The sequence below is a fragment of the Giraffa tippelskirchi genome, chromosome 8 (genome assembly GCF_054371585.1).
Source record: "Giraffa tippelskirchi isolate mGirTip1 chromosome 8, T2T-mGirTip1v1.2.pri, whole genome shotgun sequence".
NCBI lineage: Eukaryota > Metazoa > Chordata > Mammalia > Artiodactyla > Giraffidae > Giraffa > Giraffa tippelskirchi.
This window is the reverse complement of record NC_137282.1, coordinates 20281985-20295945: the sequence shown is the minus strand read 5'-3', so window position 1 is coordinate 20295945 and position 13961 is coordinate 20281985. Positions and strand designations below refer to the sequence as shown.

The following is a 13961-nucleotide window of genomic DNA, read 5'->3' as shown; positions in this document are numbered from 1 at the left end:
TAAATCTCTGTAACCCTTAAAAATGGGGTTAGTTGTCCAATGAAGAATAAAGAATGGGGCTTCCCTGGTGGCTCAGATGGTAAAGAATCTGCCTGCAATGCAGAAGACCCAGGTTCGATCCCTGGGTCGGGAAGATCCCTTGGAGACGTATTCTTGCCTGGAGAATTCCTTGGACAGGGGATACTGCCGAGCCACAGTCCATGGGGTCACACAGAGTCAGACACAACTGAGCAACTATCTTTTTAAACTTTGCCCGTGAACTGTGAACTTCCAGATGTTCAACCTGGTTTTAGAAAAGGCAGGGAACCAGAGATCAAATTGCCAACATCCTCTGGATCATCGAAAAAGCAAGAGAGTTCCAGAAAAACATATATTTCTGCTTTATTGACTATGCCAAAGCCTTTGACTGTGTAAATCACAATAAACTGGAAAATTCTGAAAGAGATAGGAATACCAGACCACCCGACCTGCCTCTTGAGAAACCTGTATGCAGGTCAGGAAGCAATAGTTAGAACTGGACATGGAACAACAGACTGGTTCCAAATAGGAAAAGGAGTACGTCAAGGCTGTATATTGTCACCATGCTTATTTAACTTATATGCAGAGTACATCATGAGAAATGCTGGGCTGGAGGAAGCACAAGCTGGAATCAAGATTGCCGGGAGAAATATCAATAACCTCAGATATGCAGATGATACCACCCTTATGGCAGAAAGTGAAGAAGAACTAAAGAGCCTCTTGATGAAAGTGAAAGAGGAGAGTGAAAAAGTTGGCTCAAAGCTCAACATTCAGAAAACTAAGATCATGGCATCCAGTCCCATCACTTCATGGCAAATAGATGGGGAAACAGTGGAAACAGTGGCTATTTTTCTGGGCTCCAAAATCACTGCTGATGGTGATTGCAGCCATGAAATTAAAAGACGCTTACTCCTTGGAAGGAAAGTTATGACCAACCCTAGACAGCATATTAAAAAGCAGAGACATTACTTTGCCCACAAAGGTCCGTCTAGTCAAGGCTGTGGTTTTTCCAGTAGTCATGTATGGATGTGAGAGTTGGACTATAAAGAAAGCTGAGCGCCAAAGAATCGATGCTGTTGAACTGTGGTGTTGGAGAAGACTCTTGAGAGTCCCTTGGACTGCAAGGAGATCCGACCAGTCCGTCCTAAAGGAGAGCAGTGCTGGGTGTTCACTGGAAGGACTGATGTTGAAGCTGAAACTTCAATACTTTGGCCACCTGATACGGAGAGCTGACTCATTCGAAAAGACCCTGATGCTGGGAAAGATTGAGGGAAAGAGGAGAAGGGGACGACAGAGGATGAGATGGCTGAATGGCATCACCAACTCGATGGACATGGGTTTGGGTGGACTCTGGGAGTTGGTGATGGACAGGGAGGCCTGGCGTGCTGCGATTCATGTGGTAGCAAAGAGTTGGACACGACTGAGTGGCTGACCTGAACTGAATGAGGAAAAGCACTCACTGGGGCTATGTCTTTATTTGCCACTAGATGGTGCTGCCCCATCTGAAGATAAAATGAGGCCAGTCACCTCTGCTTCAGTAGGAACTGGATCCCTGTCCTTAAGGATTTCTCATTTGGACAAAACATATGCTCTTACATAAAGCCATAGTGTTTTTTAAGTGTTTTTTTCTATTCCAGAAAAATATCGTCCATATTAGAAGGGGAACACTTTTTACCCATAGTCTTTAAAGCCTGAATGATAAATGAGGATTTTTACTAATATTTGCCAGATGTGAAATCTTTGATCAGTTACTTACCTTTTCCAAGCCTCACTTCTCTAATCTATAAAATGATGAAAATAATAACTATATATTGTCTAGTAGTTAAATATTTATTACATATCTCACAGGGGTAGAGGATGGGTGCACAAAAAATATGCTAAGAATGGCAACACTATTAGAATAAATACTTGATTTTAAAAATGATCACTTTGAAAGTCAATTTATGAACCAGGAAGAAATAGAAGATATGAACAGACCAATCACAAGTAATGAAACTAAAACTGTAATTTTAAAACTTCCAACAAACAAAAGCCCAAGACCAAATGATTTCACAGGCAAACTCTACAAACATTTAGGAAGAGTTAGCATCTATCCTCCTGAAACTCTTCCAAAACACTCCAGAGAGAGGAACATTCTTGAACTCATTCTGTAAGGCCACCATCACCCTGATACCAAGCCAAAGATCCCCCCACACACACACACACAAAATTACAGGCCAGTATCACTGATGAACGTAGACACAGAACTCCTCAACAAAATACTAGCAAACCTAAGCCAACAGTACATTAAAATGAACATACACATGATCAAGTGGGATTTATCCCAGGGATGCAAGGATTCTTCAATATAAGCAAATCAATCAGTATGATATACCACATTAACAAACGGAATAATAAAAACCATATGACTGTCTCAACAGATGCCAAAAAAGCCTTTGTCACAATTCGACACCCATGTATTTTCGGCTGTGCTGGGTCTTCGTTGCTACAGGAGGGCTTTCTCTACTTGGGGCGAACGCTCTCTAGTTGCGGTGTGCGGGCTTCTCACTGTGGTGGCGCCATGCAGAGCACGGGCTCAAGCTTTTGTAGTTGTGGCACATGCGTTTAGTTGCTCCACGGCATGTGGGATCTTTATGAACCAGGGGTCAAACTTGCGTCGCCTGCATGGGCAGCTGGATTCAACCACTGGACCACCAGGGAAGTCCCAAGGGCCCTCAGCACCCACTTACAATGAAAAAAAAATCTCCAGAAAGTGGGCATAGAGGGAAACTACCTCCAGCTAATAAAGAGCATATATGACAAACTTCCCTGGTGGCTCAGACGGTAAAGAGTCTGCCTGCAGTGCCAGAGACCTGGGTTCGATCTCTGGGTCAGGAAGACCCCCTGGAGAAGGAAATGGCAACCCACTCCAGTATTCTTGCCTGAGAATCCCATGGACAGAGGAACCTGGCAGGCTACAGTCCGGGGGGTCGCAAAGAGTCAGACACGACTGAGCGACTTCACTTCACTTTCATGACAAACCCAGAGCTAACATCATTCTCAATGGTGAAAAGCTGAGATCATTTGCCTCTGAGAACAAGACAAGGATGTCCACTCTCACTGAGGCAGAAGTTATAATGAGCCCCAGGCTGAGCAGCTGGAATCTGTCCCCTGTGAACAGATACTCCGGGGTAAAGATAATGGCAGGAACAAGGAGGAGCCGAGTCCTTTCTGGAGCGAAGAAAAAGAGACCACATATTTCTCAGTCTTGAGGTCAAGGAGACCTCCCAAACTACACATACACAGAGGTCAAGGAAAGCAGGGAGCACCAGACCATAATATGTTCTTCTTCCCAGAAACCCTTGCACTGGGACCCATCTTGGCTAAAAGGTGTGCAAGCATGAGGAGAGGCCCCTGAGGTGGACCAGAGATGGACTCAGAGCTAGACAAGGCAAGATGACTGGCCAGAGGGAACCCAGAACTGACCCCTATAAGTGATTTGAACTACTCTAAGGGTGCAACCTCTTCTCTGAGTCTGCTCGTGTGTCTATCCACACGTACGTTTCCTGACCCCACCCTACCACCACTAAACACTTTACTTGTCTCACTACCTTCCATCTCTTTGTTGAAATTTCTTTCCACAAAGCAGATGACCCAGGGCCTTGTAACTGGCCCTCCTGGTCTAGTGGCAAGGATTTGGTGCTCTCACTACTGCAGCCTGGCTTCAGTCCCTGGTCGGGAAACTGAGATCCCACTTCAGGCTGTGGCAGGTGGAGGCCACCCAAGAACATTTCTGGTGCCAAAAGCTGAGAATCCAAGGTAAACTGTAGATTCAGGGCCGCAGCTCAAGGCCCCTGACTTTCTCGCTCCTGCCCTCTTTCACTCTCTGCTTTGCTTTGTTTTCAAGACCCGCGGGGCATGATCTCAGTCCACTGCCTGTGTTACGACTCCCGTCAACTGAGGGTGGCCAGGGATGTCCCCCAGGCCGTGTGGATCTGAACAACACTTGGGTGACTGCTGATGCTGTCCTTTGGGAGCTGACAGAAATGTGATTTCTGGCTGTGAAGGAGCCCAAGGGGTCTCCCTCTGTGTGTGTAATTCTCTCCATGCCGCTGTCCCATATGGCACCCTGTCTGTGCTTTTCTGTCCCACTGTTTTCGCACAGCAAGGTCTCCTTCTCACTTTGTATCCCCATGCCTTTTAAGGGAAGGATTTTCTGGACCTTATTCCTAAACTGCTTCCCCGCTGCTGCCAGACTCACTGTTGCCTGTGTCAGATGAAATTAGGAAGTGCCTGATGATTTTATTTTAGCCACCAGATCATGGATTTTGGGTTCTTCTGCTGTCTGGTCTTTCAGCTCACTCAGTGTCCAAATATATACCACGAGAACTTCTCTACGTCCCAGCTCCTGGGTCTTGAACCCTGTGTCATCGTCCATAGCACCCAACTCCAGTTTCTCCAAGGGTTCCTCTTGGCATCTATCAGACTCCCTTTACTCCAGGCCTTGGCAGCTGACACACTGCCATGCACAGCCTATCGGGCTGGCCGCTGCCCAGAAGTCCTCTTTATAAACTTGGTAGATAATCAACGATGAAGAATACACCCCAGTGTAGAAAAACTTGCCATAGGACATAAAGTCTATAGACAATAGATTCATCCTCAGTGGAATTCTGGCAACAGATTGGCACTGATACAAATGTCCTCTCTTGGCCACATGAGGGGACACCTTGCACAAGGTACCAAGGATGACCAGAGGCATCTAGTTAGGAATCAGTGGGGAAGTAGAAGACACTCCAAACCCCATCTGCAATAAGATCAAAGGAAATGTACAGGATGCTCTGAATCTCCTGCAGGTGCCTCCTTGAGACATTCCCAGGGCAGCTTTTAGAAAATATACTGACACCAATAATACTAACCCCTTCACTCCTGAGGGACAGTTCCTGCTGGCACAACCGAGAAAGCCAGAAAGAGCCCCCTGAACCATGTCCAGCCTGCAAATAAACAGGTCTTTGGAAGAGGGACTGCCCTTGGTCTGGAAGGGGAAGGGAGAGGGGGCTCCCACTCACAAGATGCTGCACAAATAAGGCAGCCCGGGAGATGTCTGTCTCCATCAAGTAGCCCCCGGTGGTCCCTGACATGGAGGTAAGAAGACTGATTTTTTTAATTGAGGGAGCCACTTACTCTGCCCTGATCTCTCACACTGGGCCTGTTGCCTCTAAAAGCTGCACGGGGACTGGTGTCAATGGAAAGCCTGCCACCTGTTATCTCACTGTCCTCTCCCTTGACAACCTGAACAGTATTTCAATCCCACATGCCTTTTGCTTGTACCTCAGTGTCCTAACCCACTGCTGGGGAGGGACCTTCTGGACTCCCTTGGGACCATTAAACAAGTAGGACATATGGCAGCCCCATATTTTGCTCTGACTACATCAGACCAACCAGAAGAGCAAGGTCCTATTCCCAGTCATATTCTACAAGGAGTGAACGTGCATTTTGGGACCAAGGAGGACCCAGGAGGGCCTTAAATACCCAAACTGAAAGAATTAGTCTCAGGCCAGAAGCCACCTGCCCTAGTAAGAGACAATATCCAGTAAAGTTGGAAACAAAGAAAGGGTTACAAGCCCTTGTAGATAAATTCTTAACACATGGCCTCTTGGTGCCCTGCCAGTCTCCATGCAATACTCCTGTTTTTCTGGTTGTTAAGCCTACGGGGAATATTGAGTGGTACACGACCTTAGAGCAGTAAATGATGCTGGTGGTCCCTACACACTTTTGTGCACAATCCTTATAAAATATCACCTCAGATCCCTGAGGATGCTAAATGCTCTACTGTGCTCGAACTCAAGGATCCCTTCTTTTGGATCCTAGCCCATCTCTCTCAGAATATTTGTCTTCGAGTGGACTAACCACCACTTAGGCCAAATGCAACAACACCCCTGGACGGTATGGCCTCAGGGCTTTCAGGACAGCACACACTGGTTCTCCCAGGCCCCAGGAAAACAACTATGGGAGATACACCTGTAAGAATGGGCTATTCTACTGTATGTACATGATATAATATGTACCTCACCATGGAGGTCTCCGATCAAAATATGACTTAAGCTCTTAATTTCCTTGGGGCTACAGAGCCTCTTAAAGGCACAACAAATCTCAATGCAATGAGTTAAATATCTGGGATATATTACAAACCCCAGAAATAGACAGTTATGTCCATATAGAAAACAAGCTATATTTAGGCTAAAGCACTGCAAAGATCGGCCTGGAATACAGGAAATGCGGGTTCAGTCCCCAAGTCTGGAAAATCTCCCAGAGAAGGACATGACAAACCACTCCAGTATCCTTACCTGGGAAATTCCATGGACGAAGGAGCGTGTTGAGCTCCACAGGGTCTCAAAAGAGTCAGACACGACTTAGCGACTAAACAGCAGCAACAAAGACAAAGAAACATGTCTGTACCTTTTTGCACATGGTAGGAGTTTGTAGAATTTGGGTTCCAAAATTTGGGCTAATGGCTAAGCCTCTAAATGAAATCACTAAGCCTCAAATAAGGAAATCATTACTTTAGAATGAAGAACAGGAAAAGCCTTTTAATGATATCAACGAGGCCCTCACCAGAGCCCCTGCTCACAGTCATCCCAATCTGAAAAGCCATTCATCTTGTATGTAGCTGAAAAGCAAGGCACAGCTCTGGGGTTCTCATGCAGAAACTGGGTAAGTTCCTTAGCCTATTGGGTATTTTTCCAAAAACTAGATTTCATGGCCCAAGGTTGGCCTGGCTGCTTCCAGGCGGGAGCTGCCACCACTTTATTAGTGGAAGCAGCTCACAAGCTTACTTTTGGACAGCCGCAGAAGTCCAGACCCCTCATCAAGTACAAGGGATTCCAAAGATTAAACACCACTACTGGCTAACTGAAGGCCATCTTACTAACACCACACTGCCCCTTCACTCCCGAGAGCTAACCGGCAAAACTTACCACAACCTTGTCCTGGCTTCGCTTATGCCTGATGAGAGCCCAGAGCTGACACACTCCTGTCTCAGAACCCTTGAACCTGTTCTGCCTGTTCTGTTAGATTAGTCTGTAAGTCTAATCTAACAGACTTAGGCCATAGAAAACCCTGAGGACAAACAGTTTACTGCTGGCAGTAGCTTTATGAAGGACAGAGTCAGGAGGGCAGGGAATGCTATTGTGAACGCTCACAGTAACAGAAAAGCAAAATTTTTACCGCCCAACACTTCAGCCCAGAAGGATGACCTGATAGCTCTCACCTAAGCCTGAACCCTAGAGGAAGGAAAAATAAATACATACACAGACTCAAATTATGCCTTCCTTCCTTAACATGCCCATGCAGCCGTCAGGAAAAAACATAACTTTTAAGAACAAGAAATTCCTCTATAAAATATGAGGCTGAGATTTTTACATTTCATAAAAGCAGCTCAAAAACCAAAACAGGTAACATTCATTCACTCCCACAGGTACTGAAAGGGAACTTCTCAAATTATCCAAGGAAACTATGGGGCAGGTTGAGAAGCAAAGAAGACAGCCCTGATGCCCAAAACAGAAATGGCACTGACCCCACCCCTTGCCCCTTCTAACCTTTTTCTCAGATACTCAACTTCCAAAGAGACCTGCTCATGCGATGAAGGAGGAACTAAGGAGTAACATGTTCATCAGAAATCACTCAAACCTCTTTCTCCCAGTGGAAAATTATTAAAGGGTCACATGATTCCATCTGGGGAGAAATGCAATGTCTACAATTGTTCTCTGTCCTTTTACAGGGAAAGGGCTCCCAGATATAACCAAAATGATTACTCAAGCCTGCAGAGTCTGCTCCACTCATAATCCAGGAGGCAACCTCAAGCCTCCCCATCCTGTTAGCTCAGTCCAGCGATGAGAGACTTCTCCAGCAGAGGACTGGTAAACAGATCTCCCTCACAAGCCCCACGGCTTCAATACTTATTAATCTTTACAGACATTTTCACTGGATGGGTTGAGGGCCTCCCCACTAGGACAGAGGCAGTGGAAGCGGCTAAAGCACTTCTAGTAGAAATCATTCCTAGGTTCAGTTTGCCCCACCACCTTCAGAGCAACAGTGGACCCTCATTTGCAACAGAAGTTACCACCAGCTTTTACAGATACCACTTTCACTCATCCTAGAGACCTCAGTCCTCAGGAAAAATATAATAGGCTTATCATATTCTAAAGAAAGCCCTGGGCAACTTCTGTCAGGAAACATCAGAATTGTGGTAACGCCTGCTGCCAACAGCTCTCATAAGGGTCAGGGCAGCCCCTAAAACAACACCAAGTTAAGCCTCTTTGAAACAACATATGGAAGGCCATTCTGAGAGAGTCAATTCCTAGGCACGTTGATAAGAAGTCCGGGGTCCCTGAGGAGGAGAAAGGGGTCTGGGGCTCTTGAGAAGGAGGTAGGGATCTGGAATTCTCAAGGAGGAGGAAAGGACAAACATCTTTTTTTCCCCTCTACATTCCTTAGTCTTAGTCACATAAAACATTTTTCTCTTTAAGCCTGGAACTGATGATCAACATAACAACCAACTCAGTTTAAACTCTGTACTAAGGATTATATAACAACAATGTATCCCGCTTGAAGACAGTTTCTGTTTCCTGAAAACCTTCTGACTAATCCTGGTATCTTAAAATGTAAATTGTGGGAGTGGGTCTGATAAAATTTTTACAGCCTTGAGATAGTTTTTGATTTATTGTAATAACTAATTAAAAAGTATATAACTCCCTTGCTTAGACTAGCGAGGGGGGCACTCTCTGCCCCCTTCTGATATCTGTGTCAGAGGCTTTCTCTGCCCCTTTTCATACTGTCAGCTACATACTGGCACTCACCAAGGGCACTGCCAATGAGTGAACAACAAAGGTGTTTGCCATCTGCCTCTACGGAGACTGACCCCATGCTGTGCAGCTGTTGACCCTCAACAACCCCTGAGGGAGGTCAGGGTGGAGTGAGGCACTCTGTGCTCCAGGCAATCTGGTGCGACAGGTCTTTAGATAGTTGGATGTTTTTAGGAACAGATTTTATGATCTCCATCCTTGCATCCCCTCATATCTAGAGAGGCACTAAATCCGTTCATAGTGATATCAGATCCTCATGACTAACAATAAAACCTTTTGTAAAATGAGTACTTCATGGTATTGAACTCCCCCTTCACCCAAACCCTATATATTGGCTTTCCCCCACTGCTGCTTTGGAGCAGTGTCTCAGAGCTATCTGAGATGCTGCCTCCTGGGCTGCAGTCCTCATTTTGCCCCAAATAAAACTTAACTCACAACTCTCAAGCTGTACATCTTTTTTTAGTCGACAATACTTTAATAAAACTCTGCTGCACAAAAGCTCTTGAGTGATCAAGCCTGGTCCTGGTCTTGCAGCTAAATCTTCTTCAGAGATCAAGAATCCAACACCATTCACCATAAGCTACCAATTCCTCACTCTGGACTTGATTACTGACCCAGAAACCCAAGCCCATCTTAAACACATTATACACCTAGGCCAGGTCTAGAGGGCTATATATATGGATATGGCATTCAAGTCCAGCCCTCCCTAGATAACAATCTCAGTCTCTCCATTGTAAACCCCGGGGAATGGGTGCTCTATTAGACCTGGAAAGATGACTTCCCTGACCACCATCTACTTCCAAATGAAAGGGACCTTACCAACTCCTGCTGAGCACCGGACAGCAGTTACACTGCAGGGAGCCACTAGCTGGGTTCGTCTGTCCAGGATTAAACCTGCCTCCACTGATACGTTACAGGAATCCAAAGACCCACTTTCAGCTCTTCTGTGAATGCCCCTCTTCCTCCGAGGTGCCACGGGACAACTTGAGAAATCCAGGTGGATTTTTCGAGTGAGCCTCTCCAAGACTTAAAGCTCTTGTTCAGGAAGGATAAAGATGGACTTCCCTGGTGGTCCAGTGGTTAAGAATTCATCTTGCAATGCAAGGGACGCCAGTTCAACCCCTGCTTGGGAACTAAGATCCCACATGCTGCAGAGCAATCAAGACCACATGCCACAACTCAAGAGCCCATGAGCAGAGACATTACTTTGCCAACAAAGGTCCATAAAGTCAAAGCTATGGTTCTTCCAGTAGTCACATACGGATGTGAGTGTTGGACCACAAAGAAAGCTGAGCACCAAAGAATTGATGCTTTTGAACTGTGGTGTTGGAGAAGACTTGAGAGTCCCTTGGACTGCAAGGAGATCCAACCAGTCAATTCTAAAGGAAATTGACCCTGAACATTTATTGGAAGGACTGATGCTGAAGCTGAAGCTCCAATACTTTGGCCACCTTATTGGAAGAGCTGACTCATTGGAAAAGACCCCAATGCTGGGAAAGACTGAGGTCAGGAGGAGAAGAGGGCAGCAGAGGATGAGATGATTAGATAGTATCACCAACTCAATGGACATGAGTCTGAGCAAACTCAGAGATAGTGAATGACAGGGAAGCCTAGCTGGCTACAGTACATGGGAACTCAAAGATTCAAACTTGACTTAGTGACTGAACAACAACAGCAACCAGCCTTGAGTTTCTTGGTGGGATTTTAGAGAACAAAACGATAGTAAGGTTCTTGCCTTTTCCCCTCCTCTGCTTTTCCTGTGTAACTATTCTACCTGGGCTCTCAGGAACTACTTGATTCATCTGTAGTTCCCCAGGCTGAGATGGAAAAAAAGGGCCATTTTATATGCAAGGAGGAAAACTATGGGATTTCTGGTTTTATCTTTATGTAAAAATTAACTTCTAAATGAGCTGTATTCAGTTGGTGTAAAGAAAAAGGAGAGTTTATATACATTCTCAGAAATATAAGAGAGGCTCACCAGGATACACTTCAGGTTTCTGTGAACTGGGAAATAGTCAACATTTAATTAATATCTGGTATTAGAGTTAGCTTAAACTTGTGCATTTAATTAATACAGACCTGACTTTAGAGTGATCAACATTAAGTATAATTACTTTATCATACGTAGGATTACTGAGTATAATAAATTCATATTGTGTCTGCTGTGAAATTTGTCAACAGGAGAAAATAAGCTGGTATGATTAAATTTTTAAGTACATATAACTGGGATAAGAACTTTTTGGCGAACTCTATAGCAATAATTATCTGAAATACTCTTTCCAAATGTTGATAAACTGAAACTAAATTAAATTAAATAACAGGAATTCATTGAGCATCCAAGCCATTTCAAATAAGATAAAATATTGGGAATATTAATTGCTAAACAGGTCCAAATTTGCCTACTTTTGTTTCTTGTGAGAGAAAAATTAAAAATGATTTGTGTCACCTTGAGATGTTTTTACCAATCTATACAATGCTAATGTAGAAGACAGTTCAAGGTTGTTTAAAAAAAGTAGGATGTGTGTTTTCAGAGAAGGAGGTATGAGGAAAGGAAATGTATTTTTTGAAAGGGAAAAGGGTGATTTTGTCCTAGAACTGGTTATTTCTGAATGGGGAAAGAATAAGGGACAAAGTATGGCTACAGAAATTAGCAGAAGGTTGGTGAAAGAGGAACATTGAGAAAGGAGTTTTGTATGTGGTCAGGATTTTATAAAGTTGGATTAAATTTAATTAGGTAAACACATTTTATTAAGAATAGGTTGATGCAAGACCGGATTTGGTTTGTTTCTCTCTCATAAGGGAACAAAGTTTTCCTGGAATATGCCTTTTGATATCAGATCATATGAGTTTCTGTGCCCTTAAGTGATCTATATTTACTTTTGAAAAATTTTTTTCACCTTAGCTCAATGAGTAATAGTTTCACTCTGTGATTCTATCTGACTGGGTGTTTTAAAACTTTTTAACAGGCTTCCCTGGTGGCTCAATGGTCAAGAATCCACCTGAAATGCAGGGGACTCTGGTTCGATGCCTTGTCTGGAAGGATCCCACATGCCATGGAGCAACTAAACCCCAGTGTCACAACTACTGAGCCTGTGCTCTAGAGACTGGGAGCCGTGACTACTGAGCCCACGCTCCCAAGGGCTGCACAACAAGAAAAGCCACCAAAGTGAGAAGCCTACACACCACAACTAGAGAGTAGCCCCTGCTCATTGCAAATAGAGAAGCCTGCCCAGCAACAAAGGCCCAGCACAGTCAAAAATAAATAAATACAGTTATAAAAAAAACTTTGCAATTTTTGACACATTCCCCAAGTATCAAATTCTAACTAAAGTTCTTTTGACCTCAACCTACTTTAGGGTGCTCCAGAGCACCCCAAAAATATATTCTAAACTGGGTTCATTTGATATATTAAATTACACAGGAAACACTGTCCAAACTCACTGTTACCTGTGTCAGACAGAATCATCAGGCCCTCTCCAATTTTATCATACCCGTCAAAAAGATAGAGGAAAAAGGGTTCTTCTGCTGTCTAATCTCTCTCCCTACTCTATGTCCAAAAAATCCCATGAGAATATTCCCACCTCCAGGCCCTCATTTTCTGACCCCCATGGCATTGTCCTCTGAGCCCAAATCCAGTTCCTCTAGGAGGTTCCTTTCTGCACCTCTGGGACCTCCTTTACTCCAGGCTTTGGCAGCTCATACACTGTTACACCTACCTACTGGGCTGGCCACTTCCAAGGAAGCCACATCCCAGGTTTAATAGATGCTCAATATCAGGGCATACACCCCAACATAGGGAAAACTGTTATAGGACATGAACTTTATAGACAACAGATGCCCCTCAAGGAGAGTCCTGACAACACACTGGCACTGCTTCAAATGTCACCTATAGGGTACCCCTCATGTGAGAGACGGTGGACAAGAGACATCTGGTTAGGAACTGATGGGAGAGTAGAGGACCTCAAAATCCTATTAGACGAGAAGGGAATTCAGAGGACACTCCAAACCCCTCCGATAAGAACATCCCAGTAAATGTCTCCAGGATTCTGGACTTCATTTCTAGGAGTGCTCTTGGTTGCAGGTTATTGATCATGGGAGAATCTTCCTCTAAGCCAGAGGAAACATCTCAGGACTATATCCTCAGTAGTAGTAGTAGTGTTAGTTGCTCAGTTGTATCTGACTCTTTATGATCCCATAGATTATAGACCACCACGCTCCTCTGTCCATGGGATTCTCTACGCAAGCATACTGGAGTGGGTTACCATTCCCTTCTCCAGGGGATCTTCCTGACCTAGAGACAGAACCAGGTATCCTGCATTGCAGGCAGTTTCTTTACCATCTAAGCCACCTGGAAGATCACAAATTGTGAATTATAAAAAATAGAGTGAAAAGGGGAAAAACTTAAATTGTACTGTAACACTGCCTTGCCTTTATTTAAGTTAAGGGGATGGAAAAAAATGGCCTGAATATGGGTCTCTAAATTACAATACCATCTTGCAACTGGATCTTTACTGTCCCAAAATGGATTTGCTCAAGCCTTCATGGTTCTGTACTAAAATCAAGTTCTACTCAGCTCCTGTAAGCAAAAGCTTGGCGAATCGGAAAACACTCTCGACATTTTAAATGACTCGCTTATAACTATCCCCAATTTCAGGGGTGAAACCAAGTCTCTACTCCTGCCCCAGCGCCGCCAAGCTTCCCAGATCCCTCTGACCAGTTCAAAACTCACCTCCCTATGTCCCATATACCTCCATCACACCTGAATGGAGACTCATGCCCCTGGGGTAACTCATAGTGGAACTTCCTATCACGCAGGATCGGAGAAAATATGTTCTCGAAGGGAAGTGGCAAATGGTGAAATGGGAGAGTACATGTCCTTTTCTCTTCAACTAATTTAGCCCAATGCAAACAGAGACTTTTACTGAAGACACTAGTAAGTTTGCTGCAGGGTTTCAGGCCCTAACTCTGGGCTTTGATTTAACTTAGAAGAATGTCCAAATAGTCCCATCTATAGTACTTGCTTTGGCCTTGAGGAAAAACAGAATTTGGGCAGCAGCCCAGGGGAACAGTGACCAGTTTTCCAGTGACCAACCTGAACGTTTT

The 13961-nt window shown here is 44.5% G+C and overlaps 1 protein-coding gene across 1 annotated transcript in view; it reads left to right on the top strand.

Moving 5' to 3' along the window:
- LONRF1 (LON peptidase N-terminal domain and ring finger 1) overlaps nt 1-12142 on the top strand; it is a 68107-nt gene extending 55965 nt beyond the window's left edge. The window contains exon 12 of the mRNA XM_081520948.1: nt 11825-12142. Coding sequence (XP_081377074.1) covers nt 11825-11959 — 135 coding nt within the window. The 3' untranslated portion in view covers nt 11960-12142. The remainder of the gene's footprint in view (nt 1-11824) is intronic.
- The last annotated feature ends 1819 nt before the right edge of the window (nt 12143-13961 follow it).